This window comes from Aptenodytes patagonicus, chromosome 14 (assembly GCF_965638725.1).
Source record: "Aptenodytes patagonicus chromosome 14, bAptPat1.pri.cur, whole genome shotgun sequence".
Taxonomy (NCBI): Eukaryota; Metazoa; Chordata; class Aves; order Sphenisciformes; family Spheniscidae; genus Aptenodytes; species Aptenodytes patagonicus.
In genome coordinates this window covers 7261044-7284587 of record NC_134962.1, presented here as the reverse complement: position 1 = coordinate 7284587, position 23544 = coordinate 7261044, and the positions used below count along the sequence as shown (strand labels likewise).

General features: G+C 39.4%; 1 protein-coding gene across 1 annotated transcript; it reads right to left on the bottom strand.

The window, feature by feature from the left end:
• Positions 1–4508: 4508 nt before the first annotated feature.
• LOC143167215 (uncharacterized) lies at positions 4509–23285 on the bottom strand. Its single transcript, XM_076352408.1, has 5 exons — positions 23127–23285; positions 10397–10501; positions 8354–8440; positions 6215–6388; positions 4509–4703 (listed from the first exon to the last, which is right to left on the bottom strand). The coding sequence occupies exons 1-5, from the start codon at positions 23160–23162 to the stop codon at positions 4509–4511; spliced, it is 597 nt and encodes a 198-aa protein (XP_076208523.1). The 5' UTR covers positions 23163–23285.
• Positions 23286–23544: the final 259 nt, after the last annotated feature.

Here is a 23544-nt window from a genome sequence, read left to right as displayed (position 1 = left end):
CTTTGAAGAACAATTACTCTTGCTCCTTTAATATCTATCACTTCTCATCAAAGTAATTGAAAGACCTTTACATCATTTTATTAGTAAGACCAGAACTATGTGTTGAACTGCTTCATTAGCTGTGAAAGACTGTTCTAGATCAGACCTTTGGCAGAATCATGCCTGGGATATGAGAGGGAAGGATCCTGTTCATGACCATTCAAGACAGCCATTCGCAGTCTAAGCTATCAGCCAGAGAAAGGCCGAGAGTTCCTGTGACCTGGCTCGTAGCTGCCTCAAAGGCTTCTTGCACCAACCCGTCTACACCTAACATGAATATTCTCGAACTCGGTGTAGGAGAGAGACTGAGCACAGTACTCAAAGTTCTAGCTACCAAGCTGTTTCTGTTGACTTGTTTCACCCGGACAGCCCACAAAATTTGAAAAGGCTTTGAAGTGAGAGTCTTAACATTGATTTCACAGGTGTCATACATGATTTTACATGTCTGCCCTAAGACAATAACATCACAGCTCAATGGCACATCCACATGTTTTGTACAAGAAGAGGAGAAGTTTGGTGCTTCTACTTTACATCATTAAGGACCACATTTAGAGCAACTGAGCCATGAGGTCTATTTTTATAAATGAGTAGAGGGGCACTGAATTAAAAGATGATTTAGACACAAGCTTGTCTCATTGCCTATTGAATGGCAGAAAGTACAAATAGAATACGCATGCAGTGCTCACCCCAGGCTTCCAGATAGGAGTACACAGTTCTTATTAATACACTTACTGAAGTTATGGGCAACTTTTCGATCTAACATGATGTGCTGATTCACTGAAGGTTCATTGCCTGAAAATACTGCCATGTCCTGGATCTGGAACTGATCACATAGTCTGGATACATCTATTTTTTTCTTGCATGGGTCACATGATCCCCAGACAGATTTTTGAATCTAAAAATATAGGAGTGACAGGGTAAACAAAAAGCCAAAAGAGCAGAGGCACTTTGTTCCATCCAAACATAGAGAAGGGCATTTTGTTGTTTTGTGGCACAGCTGTACTTTTATGATAACTATACATGTAATACAGGCTACAATATTATTTTTTTTCTTTAACAGCTACCATCAGTTTCATCCTCACCTTATCACAAGGAACAACATCCCAGTGAAAGGCTTTGGTTCTCTTTGTCGATGGAGAGAGGCTGCAGGGCTGCGGGAATGCAGGTGGGGCTGGCGGTACCTCTGCCTTACTTATGGGAAGTGGAAGAGATGGTGATGCTGGGGCTGCTTCCCCCTCTGCAGGCTTTGTCTGGGGGCTTGAAGACTTGTTCAGACTGGTTGTTGCAGAACTCACACCAAAGTGGAGGGCCTTGTCTTTCTGTTCATTCAGAGGTACAGTAAAATCCTCATAATCAGCTTCGGAGGAGGTGCATCCTTGAGATCCCTCCTGAGGCAGTGAGGCACCCTTGCACAGCTGACAGTACCTTTCTATGAGAGACACCCATTCATTCTGGAGCTTGCCAACATCCTCCGTCCTGTTATTTTGGACAGTAAAGGGTATTCGAAACCTGAAATTTAAGAATGTCATATATAAACGCAAGGAAGTGTAAATAACGTGCTGACTAATACAGCCACAGATATTTCTTATTTAAGCAGAATGATGTTCAGCAGCTTTACTTGTCAAAGGATCCCAGTGCTGCTGACTCTGACCTTTTCAGACAGAGTTAATTGCTTACGTGTCTAAGGTTAGAGAGCTGAAGTTTTGCCATATATTGACTTTGTGGTGCAGTTACCTCGTAATTCCTCTTCTCCACCTTGGGGGAAGGTGAACAATGTGCTACATCTTACTGTGCTTGTTGCACAAGCTAGTCAGAACTGTTCACACATCTGTCCTATCAAACTGAATGATATATCTCTTCACTGGCTCCTGACATGACAGCTAGACAAGTCTTTGTGGGCAGTATTTAAATGTACCTTCTCAATTCCACAATGTGGTACTTTTGATTCCTCCTTAAAATACTCATCAAATCACTGCAGATCAGTGGGAGGGGTAATCTATATAATTCTGATGGCCTTGTTTCTCCACTGTTGTATTTTGTTCTGGGACATTGAGATTCTCTGTTGCTTGACCTTGTTTTCAGTAGTTCTGCTTTAACAAATTATTAATTACCAACTATACTTACAAATAATTGTGTTCTTTGGTCTGAACTGAAAAGGTACTGCATCCATTCTCCTTGTTGACACTCACATTACCACCTGACAAATTAATTGTATTTGTTACAGGGTCTGCAGTCTTGTTCTTTCCTCCCAGACCTATGCAATATAAAGTCAGTTCTCCTTCACGTAGTTGTACCAAGTACCTGAAGGACAAGGAATGGAGATACAGTTCATTCTTCACTGACTACTTATTTACACAAGCCTTGCCTTTGTTAAAGCATTTTCTAATGTCAATACATCTCCACATTTTTATAGCATCTGCCATAGAACAGTCAAAAAGTATCAATACCAAAGCATAAAACCTTTGAGATGAGGGCTTCTTATTCTCATCTGACACGTAAGTAAACTGTGACATAAAATATGAACTTCCAGCCTGCCATGCCTAATGAGAGAGCTACAACTAAGATCTATCAACTGGGAATCACACAAGTCCTGTTAATTTGTTAGCTACACTCTGTCCCTCCCACTCTATTTATTCCTCTCGTTCATTTGCGATGGTGGCTCTTTAGGACTATGAGCTTTTAAAGGAATTCACTATGTGACTGAGCAGGGCATAATATGAGGCGGCTTCAGAGTTTCTGTGTCTTCCAGGTTTTACTGCCACCAAGCTATAAACAAGTCACCATAATATAAGTTAGTGCCCAACCTTATAGTCCAATAACTCTCCCCCTCTCTTGGAAATGCCTCTGCACATGCTCTTACTCCATGAGGATGGATCCTGGTCCCCCCTCATTCCCACGATTCACTTGGCAGGAAAGGGTCAAAGTATTCTGCTCTCAAGGGCTTCCATCAGAAATGACTCTGCCAAAGTGTGGGTATTACCTATTTAAATGATAAATTAATCCTGGCACAAATTGCCTGCCCATACGTAGCTTCTATTAGAGCAAAATGTTCTGCTTCAGTCTCTCTTCTAGGATTCTTCTCTGCTGCTTATAACAAAGGCCCCACATTCAACAACAAGTGGGGCTTTACTGTATGCAGCTTTTATTATTATTTAAGCATTTGCATTCTCATTTTTCTTGAGGGTTACTGCATTTCTTTATCATTCTGACAGTTCTATCAGACCTTTCTTTTCCTCCACTCTCTCTTCAAGGTGTGGCTAGTTGATTACGGTGTTCTATGAGGAATTTAAATAAGTTTAGCTGCTCCAGAAGAATTAAACATAAAATATAAATTGCATCTATTCCCACATAAACAGTCAAAGTGATAAGAATTGTTTAATGGAGCTGGCAGTTATATTGATCTCTCCTTTCTTTAAAGCAGGGACTTATAGTTTAATCAGATCTCCAGATGTTTCCACCATTATTTACTTTGCCAAAAAAAAAAAAAAAAAAAAAAAAGAGAGGATTAATATCAAGAAGAAAGCAACAGGGGCTTTGCTTTACAAGATAAATAAAAATCAATTTTTGTTTGTTAACAAACTTGTTAAATGTTGCAAGGTAACAAATCCTGGGACACACTTGCGGATAGTGTTTACAAGACGTGCAGTGGTAGCCTTTTAAAAACAATTAAAATCATCTTCTGTGAACTGTGAAGTCTTTTGAGATAATTGCCCTGTGCGGATAATTACAATGTTAAATTCTTTTTCATTAGTTTTTGGTAGACAGATATTCTTTTCCCTCTCTTTCTCTCCTTTGATAGTATAAGCAATTTCCAAGTATTTTAGAAGCTGGCTCATGGGAAGGGTGGGTTGTCTGCGGGATGTGTAGCAAACTATGTAAAATCATTGTGGCTGGTTCACTAGTTCAGTAATAGAATAAGCGGAAGCAGAAGTCATGCTTATCTATGATGGTTTAGGGGCTGAATGAAGTGGTGGTGACAGTCCTTTTCCTACTGGATTCCTGTCTCCGAAACCACCACCCCATTAGGCCACCATGGTTGGTCACCCCCACAGGAGGGAAGTTCAGAACATTAGGAGAATGAATTATGAATTTTGGGGCAGCCATTTGGCCAGTGTGAGTCAATGTTCTCTGGCAGGGCTCCTACACTCCCCTTATCTGCTTTGCCAGTCTTTTTCTCCTTTTCCTTATGACTGAAAATGGAGTAAAAAGTAAAGAGGTAAACATAAAGAAGTCCCACCATTAAAATCACTCTGAGCACCACCACCATTATATATTTGTGTTAGTAATGCACACAACAGTCTCTAGCACACATCAGAACTTCATTTTGTTGGGTACCACTATTGCGCTAACAGTTAATTTCAACATTTTCATCTCATGCAGATTTGGCATTGAAGTTTTAAATTTAAAAAACAATTAAATAATTAAGTTGTTATCAGCAAATTAAAATCTGAAGGTATTTATCAGAAATTTTAACAAAATCCACAACCCAGAGGTCTACGAAAGTGCAGTTCGTACTTCACCCATTCAGTGGATGTAAAAGTGTTTTGCTGCAAATCCAGCAGTCCTTCATGTATCACGTCACATTCTGCAGGTCTTCCAGAGCAGGACTCTGCTGGTCTCTTGTATGAATTGCTCTGTATAACTCTGCTCAGAAGGTATGTTATCTATATAATAAGTGGCAGCAGAGAGAGTGTATTTTCCATGTTAATTCCCTTGAATAAGACATTAATAGGTGGATTTTTCAAGTATAAAAATGATAGACAACACTGTAAGCAGCAGCCAAATAGGTAACATATATTAGCTTAAAATAAACAGGGTCTTTCTACGATGCTAAACTACTTAACTGCAATTTGGTTTTATGCCCACAGTTCTAAACCTGTCAGTGTAAGGAGAATATAATTTTATTCTGGAGGGGTTACTGTAAAACATAACTTTACTTTTTTAATTCATATACAAAGCAATCTAGGACAAAGTTTCTGTTCAGCTCAGTTCAAGCCCAAGTAGTAATTGATTGATTTAGCTTGAAATCTCAAACGAACCCAGCAGAAAAATGAAGGGTTGCCTACAGTTGAAAATAGCATGCATTAAGGTGGGCGTGAATTTAAAGCACTCTTTTTGTTATACAGGGCCATATTTGAGCGTTCATACTACAGAATACATGTGCCTTTTTGAGCTCTTCTGTTAAATGTAATCTATTTTGAAAATTTAGCTAATGAACCATGAGGTACTATTCATCTGGAATAAACGTTTCTGCACATGGAGCGAACCATTAAGTTTCACGAGGGATGAATCCCTCTGCAAAAAGCCCCTTAAAAATGGGTCACATCAGAAGTTTGGATGCAAACTCTCCCATGCTTTTTGAGAGTTTGTATCTCAACCTAAATTGTGCAGCTGGCTTCAGCACCTCAGCAGTGGGATGACACAAACTCCAAGACTTGATCACCCCTGAACACACGGGATATCTGCATTCAGGTGAAAAGCTAGCGCTAATGTCATGACTTCAGTTTCTCAAGTTTCAGTGTAGAGTCTAATTACACTAACTACTTGGAATATTTAATTGAACCTAGAACTCAAAAGAAGCTGAGACTTCAAAATGAAACAGCTCATACAAAATCTTGCAACACTGAATCATTTAATTAAACAAATATCTAGTTGTACCTAGGGATCTTCCTCTGATAATTTTATAATTTCAGTGTATTTTGATGTTAAAAGATGAACTACTAGATCTTTTCTTTTCACAGCATCGGGATGGCCTCATTCAGCCTTCTTAAAGGCATGCATTTTAATAAATATATATAGAAAAAAATGCTTAGAAAATTTCAATTAAGATTCAACTGTGCATGTCGTCAGTTTTGTTTGCTTGTTTTAATACAATCTCAGACCAGTTACATTCAAGGTGCAGTTGAAGAAATGCATCCGCTTTCATATCACATCTTGAGCTGCTTTACATCTTCAGTCCTAGTGAACTGTGGCAAAATCCTAAGGCCAAACTTCATCCTGCACTCACGTTCCCTTTGTTCTATGTACGAACATACGCGGAATAAAGACATACCTACTTCTTTGCTTGCACAATGCACAGCATAACAATTCCCATTTATGATTGGGACCTGCTGGGTACTACCATAACATTAGCTGTTATTTATAGCAATCTGTCTATGACATTGTAAAGACTTACCTTCCTTTTATCATCAAGAGACACTGCTTCCAGCTCATAATCTTGTCGCCCATGAAACACAATGCTGAAGCGCCTCCTTTCAGTGTCTTCACAGGCTTTGACTTGTGAGAAAGGGAACTGTTTCTTAATAATTCCTTTTTCAATGTTAAAAATGGTCTTTGTGTTGAAATCAATCTGGAATAGAAAGTTCTTCATTACTTGATTCCATCACTTCTCTTCATTGAAAAGGAAAGACAGCATCCCCAATATTACCATGCAAGGGCATTTAGAGAAAGGACCAGCTTAGAATATGTATCTGTCTTGCCGATGAATAGAATAAAAAATGATATTCCATCATCAAGATACTGTACTATATTTGTTTTAGTTACAAAACAAACAGATATTCATTGTAACGGTGTTTCTCTATCTCTTTTGATGAATATGCATCAATTTATCACTCTGAAATATTATTTTGTTTTAAATTCTCCTTGTCTTATACAACCCAGTGCAAAAACTTCCCGCTCAGCAGTAGTGGTAGCACAAACTAACAGCATGACCATCTCGGCAGAGATTCAATTACTAACTGGTTCAACCTATGCCCCAGTACTAAAATGAAGTGAAGGTGGTTATTTTTATAATAGTCACTTCTGTGTCAGGAAAAGAGGATACTATTGAGACATTACTTTCTGCTATAACTATTACTGTGTTTTGGTTTAGATCTTATCTAACAGATTTTTTTTTTTTTGTCTGTACGTATATATACACATATATGTGTACATACAGGTGAAAGGAGCAATTATAATAGCCAATAAAGTTATTTTATTGCTGTTTCACAGCTATAACAATTAAAAATTGTTTGCTTCAAAATAAGATTATTCTTCTTCCACTGCACAATCTATATTTACAGTGTTAAAAACTGGTACAGACAGATTCCAGTATCTGTTCTATGTGTCAGTCCCTGCTGAGCAGAAGCAGCTTTGTTGATACAATAAGATGTGAATATTATCTGACTGCCCAGCTTCCGTGAACGCGGCCCACAGAGAAGAGTCTCAGATCTTGCCTGAGTTAGCTATTTACCTTTGGTCATAAATGATTCTTGGCACCTTTCATTCCTATAGTGCGGACTGCGCCAACCAAATGCTAACACCGTGGCCTTTCCCTCCGTTCTGTTTATAGCAGGAAATCTCCAAAGCAGAAGCATTCTCATTATTACCTCTGACTTTTGAAGGCTGCTGGTAACTAGAGAACTGGAATTAAACTACTGCAGATTCCCCAACTGATAACTTCCACATCTAATATAGCTTTCTCCATTTTTCCATCAGCTTTATGTCTAAACAAATAATCTTTTAATTCCAAAAACGGATGGCTATTGGGGGAAATAAGGAGATTATACTTTCTACAATTGAGATGTAGTAAACAAAAACACACCCTCTAGCATGTATGACTTGGACTTGATCATTATCAAATTTTGTCCAAACTGCAGGAAAAATTCAGTGAAATCCAGGTCCTTGGAAACAACATGAAACCTTTGTCACTGACTTCATGGAATCAGGAAATCACCATCAGATGTTATTGACAAGAAGTCTGTTTTAATATCATTCGAGTATTGTCCCATTATGACACAGCAAGTCAATAAAGCCTTAAGGGTTCATAATGTCAAAAAAAGGAATTCACAGAACAGAGTGACCAGAGATGAAATGTATAGCCTGCCAAAGGAGCCTTCTGCATATCCCCAGGAACATTGCTTCCCAAGGTTTTAGAGATGGCAGTTGAAGTGATGTCCTGTCAAAAGGGACAGATATTTAAGTATGTCTACGTCACTTGTATGCATTTACTGTTGCTAACTAACGAGAACAACTCCCAGGCAGAGCCTATTATAATCAATCATCTTTGTGATGAATCATGTTTTTTAGAGGTGAAATAACCTCTTAGATCAGCAAGTCCATTCTACAGCCCTGCCAGGGGCTCAGTAGAGGGATTTTCAGATATTATCCCCAGAATACATTTGGTGTAAAAAGTAGAAAGTTGGTCAATATCTTGTACCTCTCTGATAGGTTGCTGAACCACAGGATATATTAAGCTATCTCATAACATTTATTGAGCAACATAAGCATCCTATATCTTTTATATATTTCTTCAAAAGTGAGAATTTTTAGTTACCTGCAAAATTCGTTTCTGCCACCGATAGTGTTTGTATTTGTAGATACTGAAGTTAAATTGTGAGCCAGTTAGCAAATCCTGTGAATCCTGAAAAACAGAACAGAAATCAGCAATATGTCCACACTATTATTTTGTGTCCACTCAAATCCAGTCATGTTCTCGGGTGAAATCTCCCTCAGTGAAGTGTTCAAACAGCACTGGAGGCTTTGCAGAAGAACTCCACAGGGAGATACATGGAAGCATCCTCCTGACCCGATTTTCACAAGCACAAAATATCCACAACTCCTGCTGAACTAATGAAGGGATCACAGATTGGGATGGAAGGTGAAAGGGAGAGCAGAAAGCAGGAAGACAGGAAGGGGAAGAGCAAAGCCCATGGAATTGTACTAAACACATTTCAAAACACATGAGTACAAGCAGTTTATTAAATGGACTAAGTAGCAAACAAGAACCATATGTGACTTTAAAGAAAAATATTTACTGACCCTTGCATGCGGTGCAGTAAAACGGAAGATCGTTGTTCCTTCTTATTATATGAAGGTATACGATTTGTTATCTGGTCCCTTACAGCAGCTATACTGTGTGCATGGAAAATGACTAATTTTATAATCTTCAGGAAAATGCAGGGAAGGGGAGGTCGTGATCCAGCTATATTACATTTGATTTAGTTCTAATAATTAGCTATCACAAAAACTTTAATGCAGCAGAAGTAGAAAAGGAACCCTTTCTCTTCTTACTCTGAGAATATATTTCCATGTAGTCTTACACTGCTGAGTTTAATATTTTTGTTGACTGCGGCCCTTCTGCAAAACTTGTGCTGCTTTTTTATTAGCATTTATTTTTGCTTCTCCTTCTACTTCTTTCCAGCCAAGAAGTTAATAGCAGTTCAGAAAGTTATTTTTAAAAATTCCAAAAAGCACCAGGTTTATCTCAAAATCACTACCAGCTCCTGCAATGCAAAAAAAAATCAGATTGTGTTATTAATACATCATAAGATTTCACTGTTTCCTGGAGATGCTCCCATAGGGAGGCTCGTTCAAAAATCCAGAGCAGAAGGGGAAATAGATAGTGAAAATTTCTCCAAAGAATTCTCTGCTGGTACTTCTGTGGTGATGATGGACAGAGATTGCAATGAGAGAGATACTGGGCAGGGATTACAGAGAGGACTAAAAGGCTGATGTACACAATTAACGTACTCCTCATTCTCAAACTATTTCCACTCACCATTATCAACTTCTACTTTTCTCAGGAAAGAAATTCCATGCTTTCTATAAAATGGAAAGATGCTAATTATCCACTTCTGATTGTCAGTGAAGAGATTAAGGCTTTAACAGCAGAAAAATGAAATTTTTGTGTCTCAATCTGATCCTGAAGAAATCTCTGGACTAGACTTCTTGGTCTCGTTGACCTATGCTCAGCAAAGTTATGTTGTTGTAGGACTCAAAAACAGTTTTAAGCCACCTTTACACTGATTCTACTTTTGCCTGGTGGAAGGTCAGAGCCAACCATAGGAAATGTTAGAACTGGAGTCACACTGGCCAAGGCTTTGCACTTTGTAACTAGCCATTCTTGTGGCCATGCATAACGCTGAGTTGTCAGACCCACTTTTGGTGACGAGTCAAGCCCCAAGGACAACCCAGCACTAGGAGACCCCTCAGAGATTAGATCTATCATTTTCCTGAGGTGCTTCATGGTATCAGCCCAAGGATTTTGCCCTACATTTATTGTTATAGTACTTGATGCTGCACTCAGAATAACAAAACTCGTATGGATACACCTGATCTAGATTTAAACTACTTAATCCAGGTAATGACATCAGTGTAGCTGCAGCATCTACATGGGCTATCCATTCCATAGGATACAGGTAGCATTAGCCATTAGTACCTGACATATTTGGTCAGAAACTGGAGTGTATATGTTTGCACAAGATGGGACTGTATCTTTGAAAGCAATACAGACGTGCCCCTAATGCTCAACCAGGCTTTCCAGAACATGCTCATACATTTGAATGTCTTGCAAAATAGATCAAAGGAGTGACCTTACCTTTTCAGCATATAATTCTTTCTGTGCCAAATGCAAAGCTCCTTCAATGCTCACTTCTTTATTTTTCACCATGTTCATAATTTTAAGGATTTTTTCCTGGCTTAACTGGAAAAAAAGTCAATTAAATGTTTTTAGAGACTTTTTCTATCTGGCTATTGAGGATACAGAGTGCTTGTGACAGTTACAGCCACGGTATCTGCCATAAAATTACAATTTCATTCATATTTTATGTTCTATCGACAACCTGCCCAGCAAATATAATCTTCCTTTGAAACCTGGTGAAAGTCCACAAGATATCAAATATACAGGGGCTTTTACAATTTTAGAAGATGGGGTGGTAATATCTGGAGATAGAACTGTCAGGAGGAAATCTTTTTTAGTTAGAAAATCTGGCAAGAAGTGAAAACATCAATTTTGCATGCTTGCCTGTGTCTTACCCTTAGTGTAAAGTACTGCATATAGACAACATGAAAGCAAAATCAGGACCATTCGAAATTTTCAGGGTGAAGGGGGGAAAAAATTGATGTTGGTACCAGCAGGTACAGCTGTCACATGAACTTATCTAAACACATCAACAAGCCGGCATTACACCTCCCCTTTCTTTTACCAAAAAAGGAGGTTGCACTGTCAATAAGCTTACACACAAATTAATGTCGCTCTTAAGTGAACCAGGTGGGGATCGCAATGCCAAACAGGAATCAAGCAAAGCAAAAAAGGCAAGTGAAGTAACCAGGGACCCAGAACTACAGCCTCCTACACCATTGGTAAAGCTCTTTCACAGATTTTGTAGAAGGAATAAACCACCTCCCTTTGAGACAGACCAAAGAGTTCCCTTGTGTGATATCCATTCCTCAACAGCAGCAGAATTGGGAATTCGGAAGGAGTGTGTAGGTTTTACACGAGAGCTCAGGAACTTGTGATTTCTTTATCCAGTAGCTTAGCTACAATATACAGTGTTTCCTACCCCCCGGAGAATGACCTCACCACCAGGAGATAAGTTACTACAATAAAATCTTTCTTTCAAATCTTTTCAAAGAGTTTTAAAACTCTTCCACGTGGACATCCAGGTGAAGAGCCCTCCCCAGGAGTGTTGCCCAGGCTGTGCGGGAGCAAGGGGAAGGGGCAGGAGAGCTGTCTCGAGGAACGGGAAGGGGGCCTCCCCTGCACCTCTATTGCCGGAGCTGCTGCGGGGACTAACGTGTTCAGAGCAAGGCAGCTCAAAGCATCTCAGCATCGCAAGCAAACCCGAATCTGGCTACCTCAAGGACAAGGCACCAAGACCTGGAGTGGGTTTTGCTGTTCCTGCCATAGGAAAAAGAAGGCGAAGAGCTAAAGACAGGTATACCTAGAGAGCCAGGTCTGCTGCCCGGGAGGGCAAGGGTGGGTAGAAATTGGGGCTCCTGAGAGCTGCCAGTTCTGCCGCCCGAGACTCGTGATTGCTACCCTCAGCAGCAACCACCAAGCTGCTTCCCAGACCTCTGAGGCAGGCAGAGCAGGCAGCGGGGCTGCAGCTGCTTTGCCACCCCCAGCACCTTCCTGTCCTAACCAGCCGCTTGCTTTACCTACGCCTACAGCTCTCCGCAAATAATAGCAGCTTCTCTGCTAAAAACCCCAGCAACGCAGCCTTGCAGCAGAACAAGATCCTCTCCACCCATCCAAGCACCACAGTCACCTGGCACAAGTCTGATGGGCAACGTAAAAATAACCAGTCACACCACAGAGGTCAGGGACCAGTAAATCCACGGGTTCTCTCTTTTTCCGAGCCACACTACACCAAAGGCACTTTAGCTTACCAAATTTCTAACATCTCAACCAGTTTCTGATCAACAGACACACTGTATGTTTTCACAACCTACAAAAAAAACTGGGAGTAAAAGAAGAAGAAATATTTTGGTTTTAAATCCTTGGAATTTTCAATGCTAATATAAAGGTAACTTATGGCATAGCTCCCAGCCACAAATAGTAATGTGAACAGTGAGGAAAGAATGAAAGCAGTCTGATAATTCATTCACACTTGCTGAGGCACAGAAGGTTCCTACAATGACCTCCACATTCTGTATTTGAATTTTAAATGGCCATATATTTACACCACACATACACTGTATACGATTAGATCTTAACAAGATAATTCCCCACTGAACAGGCTCTGTGTAAGCATGCAAGAATATGGATATATTTGAATTGAAAAATATAGTTTCCTTAAGGCTAAGCTCTGCCAGCTTTAAAGTGCAAGATCCTATTTATACAGGATAGCAATTCTTAATAGGAAACTGGATAGTATTTTTGCAACTGTTAGGCCCTTTTGTATGGAGAAGGGTTCAAAGATTTTGCTGCAGGATGACAATGATAACATAAAGATAACATCATAACCTTATGTCAAAGGCACAGTCTCATTAACATAAACAAGTATTTATTTCCTTCACTTCAGTACACAGTAATTCAATGAACGAGCTCAGTTCTCTTTTGAATCTCATGGTGCTGCCCAGCTACACAATGTATCGTGCACATCTGCAGGGATGCTTCCTAAGTGTGGCCAAGAAAACAGGAGTTTCAACTTGAAAAATATGAGGCTTTGAATTTTTTTTTCTAGGATTTGGTCACCATCCCTTTTCTCATACAAGCAGGCTCCATACTCCGCAGTGCCCCAAGCACCGGGTATTTTAAGGTCTGTCTTTCTGGCCAAATATTCTATCTAGAACCAAGAAACCTTGCCACAACATCTCTACCAAAACCAAGACATTTTCTTGTAATTCACCATGTTTCTCTTTTGCATTGCTGAAAGTTTTCAAAAGCTTTTTTTTTTTTTACTTTTCTACAAAAAGATTGCAGAAGGGAATGCATTTTTGTCTCTGTGAAGTATTCAACTCTTCATTCTGCTTACCTTCACCAAAGTCTCCTTTAGACTAGAATGAAATTCTGCCCAAGACATGAAAAAACAACAGGGAACATCTCTTAATTTGCCTAATAATGTATGAAGAAAAATGTTTGCAAAAGAGAAGCAAATCATTTTGTATATTTCAAATTCAGGAAGGTTAGTTAAAGTGAGTTAGTCAGTTAGACTCCTGACAGTTAATACATTCCCCAGAGAGCAACGAAAGACAGGGCTTGGTACAGGTTATTTTTAACAGCACCCTGTTTTAATGTCTCGGTTAACACTCTCTCTCTCTCTCTCTCTGCACATCTGTAAGCAGGAGGGAAACATTTCAAAAGACAAGAGAGGCAAAAAAGGCACTTTTCAGCTTATGAGAACTGTCAAAATTATTTGTCAGAAGTCTGTCTGGCTCGCTTAGGTTTTTGACAGCCACACGTTAGCGTGGTATTTTTACTTGCAAACAAGACTTGAGTAACATGTCCTGACCTTTATCATTTTGTATCTGGGGGGCTTTTCTCTCAGCATGTCACAATTTTTGTAATGCTCATTCTTGTGTCTGTTTTGGTCATATTTTTTTCTTAAAAAGAAACAATTTTTGTCATATTATCCACTGAAATGCCACTAAGTCAGATCGTGTTAGATTGCCTAATAGAATGTGACTGGTGCAACCAAACAGAATGTTTTCATACAAGGTTGGATAACAAGACTTAGAAAAAAATTAAATGCTTCTATTACAAAGCATGCACATTAAGGAAATACATGAGATTGCATTAATAATGCATTCATTTACCTGCTAGGTTAAAGAAGCTTGTTTAATACAGATTAAATTTTCATCACCCACCCAAAAATTCAGTATAGCTACGTAAGTGATTTGAAAGAAAAATCAACGCTCACAATTGAAGGAAGAGCATGGGGCTCCAGGCATTCTCTGTATATCCATTACTCTGCAGGGTGAGGTTTTTATATTTTTGGCCTAGACATGGTATAAAATGCATTTAGTGGTGAGTTATGAGATTTCTGGCTTATTCTTGGGCAGCTGCCAACACAGTGCTCTGCATGACCCCTTCCAGGGCTTCCTGCCACTCTCTGTTTACCCAGCACAGTCTCACAAGAGGCCCTAAGAGGTGTGGAAGTTTTGCATGTAGTCTCCATGCTGTGGAAATATTAGTCTAATGACTCCAGAAAGGTCTCCAGACCTTCTGAGCATCAACCAAGAAAGAGGGGTTAAAGCCACATCATCTGAGTCATTCACAGTTGATTGAGCAAAGCAGCAGAATGCATGCCTAACATGGGTAACTATTCGAGGTTAAGACAGGCTAACGTCTTCCTCTGTCTCTTCTTTCTGACTCTCATCCTTTAATACACACTGGTTCACATTCCCCAGTTGACCACAGGATTGCTGTGACTCCTGTGCAGTCAATGGAGATACCTGGGCTTCTCTAGGTGGCAATTCACCGCATGTAAGACCTGTCCCATTATCCGACAACTCTTTCTCTCCATTACCTACAGAGGAATTTCAGCTACGTGGCTCTTGCTTAGCTTATTCTTATTCTGTGGACCATCCTACCCGAATCATAATAATATGACAGCAATGTAATGCAAAAAGACTCCTGGGATGTGTGCGTGTACACCCATGGAGACTTAGAGCAAGAAATCTGGCTGTCAGTCAGCTATACATATGATCTCAATTATTACAAATACTGGCACGATTCAGCGAGACATTATTTCAGGTTTACTTAGGCAAAGATCATAGCTAACATGCACCGAGCTCTATCATTTCCTGTGACAATAAAACCAAGTCATGCAGAAATCCTGCTCCCCGTACAAACGAGGAGAAATTTTTATTCAAGTCTAGTCAAGCTTTTCGCTATTAAGCATTCCTTACACTTGTCCTTATTAAACATTAACAGCGTTAAACATTCTCGTCTGCTTGCTGCAAGGAGTAAGAGACAAACCAGCTCCTGGCTGCTGCGGGACCCAGAAGGGAAGGCTGCACCGAGAGGGCTTCTTCCTCATCCTCTGCACTCCACAGTTACATCTCCCTTTTAGCACTGCTAGGATCAATGCTCCAAGGGACAAGGGGACTCAATCCAAGAGGGGAGAGCCAAGTAGTGGCTACATATTGCTTTACAGACATCTCATGAATTTCTGGGCATAAATCTGGCTGAATGCTATTGTTGTCCACACAAAAAGAAATGCTGTTTTAACATACATGCCTGACATTTTTTATCCAGCATAGGGTCATATTTTCATTCATTTTGGAGTCCAGTTTTTTTAAACACAGCTTTTAATAATAGAAGATTTTGTTTTCTATCCAGAACAGCAGGATAAAATGGCTTTGAGGTAAAGCCTTCTGGGGATTTTCTGTTGACTCAGTGCCTTCCAGCTACAGTGCACAACACTTTCTGCAAAGCAAGTACAGTGTAGAAGCTAAAAAACAAGTCCCAGGATATAATGCAGTGATTGACCTGTGATGAAATTTCAAGTAGCAACTTCCTTTTCCAAGCTGTGCTTTTAAAGAAAACACTTTTTTTTCTTCCCTTTTTTTTTTTTTTTTTTTTTTTTTTCTTTTTCTTTAAGTCAAAGGCACTGGCTTAGTTACTATGGATATTTGTCTTCCTCACAATATTATGCTGAGCTGCACCCTGCCTGCACGTTCAACATGTCATTTAAGTGATTTTAAAGACCACGGACACAATCTGGGTTGCCTTAAAAGTTCCAGTCTGGTGTTATCAGCTTTCATCTCCTAATGTATTCACTTTTACTGGGTGTGAACTTGGCCCAAAGCGTACTGAGTGCTCCCATATATTTACAGGGGAGTGGCTGTCTTCTATGATTGGGGTATCTGAAAAGCCTTCACTTGTAATTTACATGAAATATCAATACAGATGACTGGTGTGATATTTTTATGTGGCAATACCATCTTTTGTAGCCAGTCGTAGAGATAGACTAATATTATTTGTCAAACAGAGCTGCTATTCATCAAATAAATTATCCATCTGTAATAATGTTTTGCATTATTTGTTCAGATCTATATCTGGCTGAATAATATCTGTCAACATTTATTCAAAGAAGAAGGTATTCATCAAACAGTAGCTTGATTTCCGTGAAAACACTGGATATTCTGCCACTTTCAGTAGGAGCCCAAAGATATTTTATTATAATTTATTTTTTTATTGGTATAAAGGTATATAGTGATTAAGTACAACAACAAAAAAATCTCAAAAAGCTAGTCTCAAAAATATGTAGGAACCTAAAATATAAACTGGTGCCTAGTGACACGTATATAGTACAGCATACAATACAAACTAGTCTACCTACTGCCAGTTTTGAAAATATCACCATATTGAGAAATCTCAATGCCTAAACATATCCTAAAGTTCCCTCTGAAAAACTGATGATCTATAGGTCTCACATGAAGCAAGTACTTTAGAGTTTCCCTCGATCACCACTTAACAGACCGGCATGTTCTCAGCAGGACCCTCCTGCTCTAACAGCACTTGGAACTTGTCAGGAAGCGACACTCAGAAAGTAATTACTGGAGTTTCACTGTGAAAACTCAAAGGATAAATTGAGTAGTGATGCACGGGAGGCTGACTTCATTTTGTGCTATTCAATGTTTTCATTAATGATCTGCTGATGGACTAGAGATTTTGTTTATTAAATTTGCGGACTTTGACACGAAGGTGGAAAGACCTGCGAGCGGGTTGCAAAGGGGATTCAAATTCAAAACAAACTTGACAAATGAGAGAAGCAATAATATACAATTCAACAAACTGGGAAAAAAACCAAAACTTGAAAGAGTTCAGCAGGAATTACCAGCTTCACAAGAACTGGCTGAGGAACATATTTTCTTCAGAAAGAGACCCAGAAGTTGTAGTGGCTTACAAACTGACACAAGTTAACAGTGCCATGCTGTTGCAATTAAAGCGAACATCCCACTGGGAGGTTATAGACAGCAGCAGAGTCTGCAAAACACAAATAATCTTTCCAGTACTCAGCACTGATAAAGACTTCTGCTGGAATAGTGTGTGAAGTTCTCCGTGTCTCCAGAAAAGAGTTGGACATGTTGGAGGAGTCCAGATCAGGACAATGAGAATAATCAGAGCTTTGGAAAAACACGACTTACAAGGAAAGAGAGGGAGGACTGGGATTTCACAGCCTAGAGAAGGCTGGGGGAGTCACGGTCTTCAAGTACATAAACAGCTGCTGCAAAAAGGAAAGGAGCAGGTTGTTCCCTGCGTGGTAGGGTAAGAAGAAATACAATTTAAATTACAACAAAACAGGTTCAGCTTAGATGTTTGGAAAACAGTAAGGATAACACTAACCACTGAGCTGTCCTGGGTTACGGAGCATCTTTAAGAAGAATTGAACAAAAAGCTTTATGGACACCACGGGATGCAAAAGCCTTGGATGGTGCTTTGATAGATGCCTGACTAGGTTTGTGCCATACCTAACCTCCTTCTTATTTGACCCATATTTTGCACACTTGTTTTGCATTTTCATTAAGTCCAAGCCTGAGTGCAAAGAACAGATGGTTTCATTGCATCACTTTCAGGGAAAGTGGCAGTCAGAGACCTAAAAGATTTTAGAACGTTCCATCCAGCCTATGAGAATTTATTCCCGATGCAGAGACGCTCCCTGAAAAACCCTCCTTTCAGGACACCGTGTGCTACTTCATCAGAACTGACAGTGCTTGATTGGGTATTACACAGCCTCAGCATTACTGTGGTGATGAAATACCAAAGAGCAAGACCTACAGAGAAACCTTTTGCAGCAAGCCTCATCGCATAAGAAATACAATGACGTTTTCCAAATTCTAACTCACACATCCTAGGTCCTGTTTCAGCCTGGCTTGTCCTAAGGGCCTGGGCAATCTGAGGCAGGAAAGGGGATGCCCTCGGCTGTGCAGAGCCAAGCCTATGGTGCTTCGGTTCTTCAATACTGATGGAGATCAAATATGATCAGCACATTAAATGTAATTCTGATTTCCACTCCACACCTGTTAGGTGCTAATTGTCTGCTGAGTTTATTTAGTGCTGACAACTAAAGCTAAGGTGGATGTTTCCAAGGGGCGATCTTGGAGTATAAAGACACAGTTGTACACTTCTACATCTTCAAATAAAAATCCACAGCAGTCTCTGAATAGCATTTTTATGAGTTTTCCACTCATGCTTCCTTTATATATCAGCCTAGTTGCTTACAAATATAAGGGAGAACGTTTAGTTATTTAAAAGCATGATGTATTGCTAAAATTCATGGATTCAGTGATTTTGCTGCTTCACTTACTTCATGTTAAGCAGGTGTAATATCAAATTAAGTAATCTTAACATGGTATTTTGGTTCAATTACCCGCTAGTGATTTTCTTCAATACCTACCAAAATATCTTTGCAGGTAGTACTCCAAACAGAAATTGAGATTGCAGAATTTTTAGGTATGATAGTAAGTCTTCTACGCCTGAAAAGTACGCGACTGAAGTGCTGGTGTGGCTACAGTCATGCACTGGCACACCATGAGATATTCCTGTGTATGTATGTAAGTACAGAGAGAGACCTCAGTGTACGCACCGTACAATGAAGAGTGAAACCTTTCCATTTCTCCTATAGATTGCAATGATTAAAATGTCAGCTGCCCCATGCATGCTGGAAGTACACCTGACCAGAATGCTAGAGTGAATGCGCAGGGAAAACATATGGAAAGCTTTACATTGTAACTGGTATTACAAAAGCTGGAGGCAGGCACCACAACAAAAATGCAGGAGTTCCCGGTATGAACTAGTTTCCAGCTTGTACTAACGGTTTGTGTAATGAATGGCCAACGTGTTCAGTTTTCTTTTTTTTGTGTCATTTTTAAATGAGGTTTACATCCTCTTCCACTGTCACTTTGTTTTCCTCCAAACATTGGCCTCCACAAAGACAAACTACCTTAAAAATGTAAATAAAGTTAATCCTTTCTTTAAAAAAAAGTAAGATTTTTATGTTATAAGAGACTTATTTCTTGCTGAACACTGTTGTCAGTTGAAATTAATTACGTGGGTGCAATCTGAATTACCTAAATAGAGGTAGTTTGCCTTTGAAGTAGCTACTATGGGAAGATTTTCAAAAGCATTCAGGGATAGTTTTACACTAGGCACATTCAGTACAAGAGTAAAACTCCCATTGATTTCAGTGCCCTGCCATCACAGAAACCTGCAGTACATGTCCTGAATATATGAAATGATACTTGATTTCAAAGCAATACTTAAGTGTGAATTTACCTAGTAATTTATACCTCAATTCACCAAGAACTTAAACACTGTACTACAAAATGGACTGAAATAGAATAAAGAAGGTGGTTTGTATAGAAGTATTTCAGTTTGTTACTAAAATAATAATGTTCTATGCCTTCAGTTACAGTAATTAAAATAATCCACAGTGATAACTATCGAGGATTATCATATTTGCTTATTAACATGATAGTCCAATTAATCATGTGAAGAAACAAAGATTTCCAGACTATTTAACAGTGACTTCTAATTATTTTGGAGAAAAGCATGCATCTTTCTGTTCACAGGCTTACAATCTCATCTTGTGCCCTAAAGTCTTGTAAAAAAAGAAAGATACATATCAAGCAAGAATTTGGCTGCTGCAATTATTAAATGCTGAACAAGAATCATTTCATTATACTTAAGGTTTATTAAATCATATTAGTTAACACCTGCTAAGCAAGAAGTATGAAATGCAATATAGAGAAAGCAACACTGATTTCATGCATGTTTAACTGAGAATCCAGGGTCTCCATGAATTTTACATTAATTAGCTGGAACATTTAATGAACAAACTCTTCGTTATGTTCTAATCAAAACAAGGTCTGAGAGCTTAAGGAAAAACCCCAACGAGCATCCATCTGCTGATGTAACATTTCTGACCTAACTTTTTTTTTCCCCCCAGGATTCTGGTTTGTTAATAAATCATCCTAGCAAAATATTTAGGTAAAAAGTGGCTATTTCTCCTTGCCACTCTCCTCCTAAACTCTGACAGGTTTAGCAGAATGTAATCCTTGTCTGTATAAATGTTTTTGCTATGTTCTTAATACTTCCCTACAGAAGTACACTACATTTTCCAAACGAGGTCAACTTCCTCAGGATTGGTTAGCTCGACATCTATTTGTGCTGGGTCTTTAAATCCTTTCTTAAACTGAGGAAATAATTTCCCTTCAAAGAGGCTCGGCAATATTCATTGTGCTCCTAGTTTCAGGAACTTGGACAATATTGAGAATGAAACAAGACAGATGGAGCTCCAAATGACTCAGTAGAAGGAAATTTAACTGAAGGATTTCACCTTTGTATGGGTGATGAAGACGACATACCTCAGGATGTACTTCATCCCTGTCCCACAGGCATTTCTTATCCTCTTTGTTTAATGGGCTACTTCCTGCTACGTAGCAAACATAGAAATTCAGTGCAGCCTCCCTGGGTCTTTTGATCTTGTCTTATACATTCCCAAGCTTTGAGGTGTTTTCTAGATGGATCAAGGAAAGGTGAGCTCCGATTCCCACACGGTTTCTATATTGATGCTTTAGTCTGCCTACAAGCGATTCTGGCTTTAAGTATAGGTGCAGTCTCAAAGTAGTGTGCACTCATACGGCACATCTTATCCAGCAAGTCTGCAGAACCTACAAACAACCAGGTTCAACACCAGCCAGACCAAGGAAGCCGAACTGGCAAGTCCTCTGCTCTGGTTGACATTTGATGTTAACCTCAAGGAGCGGATTGTTCTCAATCCACATCTGTGCTGTACTGACCACCCAATATGTATAGTCGAGACGTTAGAAGCCCCAGTAGATCAGCAGAACATCAGATTTCTGATTTGTAGTCTAACAACAGTAGCCCATCTCGGAGGCTACAAGAGCTGCTCCTGATATTCATGTTCATGAATATACATATCAGAAGATATGGAATCATTTGGCCTTATTTAAATGGAATTGATCCCTTGGTAAATACACAGAGAAAATCTGCTTTAAGCTACCTTGGAAAAGACGAGGGGAAAAAAAAAAAAGGAAAAAAAAAAAAGAAATTAATCACCTGAGAGAGGTGGCCTTTAACAAAAAGTCTAATGAAAATTGTATGGGAAAGCCATGGGGATAAAGGACTTTAAAGACGTTGATTAAAGTAAAGGAGAGTGGAAAAGCAAAAGGGCTGACAACCGTTCCACCTTGCACCGTGGTCTTATCAGCTCTCAGAAGACTGAGACGAAAAGCCTCAGGAAGACATATAGTCAAGTTTTAAAAGGAGTTCACAAAAAGTTTAAAGACACGCATTTTTCTCAAGTGCAGTTTAGCTTTGCGGATATTTTGGTGATCGTACAACCTGAGCTTTGTGCATATGCTTTATTTCAGGCCTTGGGGAGTGAAAGAAAGGGAAAAGTGGCACCATCTGGTTACGGTTTCCTGTTTTCTGATTCTCATTCATGTAAGCCCTTTCTGGTAGCAAACATTTGGTTATTTCCACATCTATGCTGCCGCTGACCTCCCCTGTGGTACCTGAAGTAAGAAATAAGAGCAATGATTCATAAGCTGCAACTCAGGCCTGTGTGTCAGTGCCAAGCAATAAACACATGAGCTGTAGACAGCAAGGAAAGGGAAAACACTTCCAGACTGGATCTGTGCCTTTTCAACACCACTGTCATCAACAGCTTCTCCAAATAGATTCCAGCACCTCAGCATGTCGTTATACTGAATAGTGCCAGATGGGACCTGCAATTTTATTACACTTCAGATGCTATTACCTCAGGTGAAGCAATTAATACCTGTCAAGCTAAATGAGTCTGTCTTTGGATCACCTGTTACACTGCCCTCCACAAAATCCTCAAAGGCCGAGGAGGTTGATGTTGTATGGAGGTAACCAAAGGCAGCAATTTGTCCAGTGCCCTTTTTCCTCTTTGACAAACTAAAGAGCAGTAAGAAGGTTTCACCCTGGTTTATGAAATTGCTCTGGGTTTGTCTAGAGCCTTGCCTAGAAAATCTTTTCAACGAACACCTCGTACTTCTCAGTGAAAAAGGGGAATCATGCAAACAGGGCTGGATTCTGCCCAGCTCTCACATTCTGCTCAAAGCACGCAGTAATTGCTAGCCAAGCCACCCTCGGTAGCTGCCCAGGACTAACTCAGACCACTCCACCACACCTTCTCAGCCTACATGTAACACAATCGTTCTTTCTCCTAATTGCTCTTTACTCCAGGTCACACACCAGGGACTCTCCACCAATACATGCTATCAGCTATCCTGGTTAGAGGGGAGTTTTCCACTGCTTAACTCTCCAGATAATAGACTTCCAAACATGCAAGTTTGGAAACAAGCAGAATTCTACGACCGTATATACAGCAGGCACTCTTAGACAAATTCAACAGTGTTGCAAGCTGATGTATATTCAATTCTGGCATATCAATCGCTTAAAATTCCAGTATGATTATCAAAAGACTGTATTTGCCTATAACGTAAACCACTTTTTTCCACTCCAATTACCTTATGGAAATTTTTAGCGCAGATAATATATAGTATTAATAAATCCTCTCTAACATGGCAATAGAAAGACTGATTTTTCTCTCTTTGCCCCTTTCTTTGTATCAGGAAAACCTCACACATTTCAACTTTCTTAAGAATAAAGCACAGAAAAATATTGTTTCATATACATCTTCTGCAAACACTTTCTGATATGTTAGACCAGTCTGAGCTCATATCACATAATAATCAATTACATTAAACAATCTACTGCAAATTCTTTGCCAATAAAATACATTTTCAGTTTCAGATATGCCATCTCTTCAGTTACGCACAACAAATAGCACTTTCACGCAAGCTATAACAGTTTCTGCCTTTACCTGTGAAAAAGTGTCTTGTGTTCTTGTATTATCCATGCCTGTGAAAATTCTATTTGTTTCATCAGTATCCCATAGGGTTGCAAACTATAGTTTATTCATGAATCACACCTGCTTTTCCACAGCACGGTTCTCGTTCTTTCTCTCTGCTTCTCTCTCTTATGAAATCTTGCAGCCAATGGCTCTTATTAAGTGTTACTTCCTTTTATGCTGAGAACTGAAAGAAACAATAATGATGTTTTGCTTCCTTATGGCAGCTCTGTGAAAAGACAAAAAAAAAAGAAGTTAGTTGTTTGCTTTTCCTGAACTGATATTTATGTTCTAGTGACTTCCTGAAATCACTAAGCCATGAATGCTGAAATTATGATTTTATTACTGTATATTGGATCTATCTGAACACCCAACATGTTACTTACCAAAA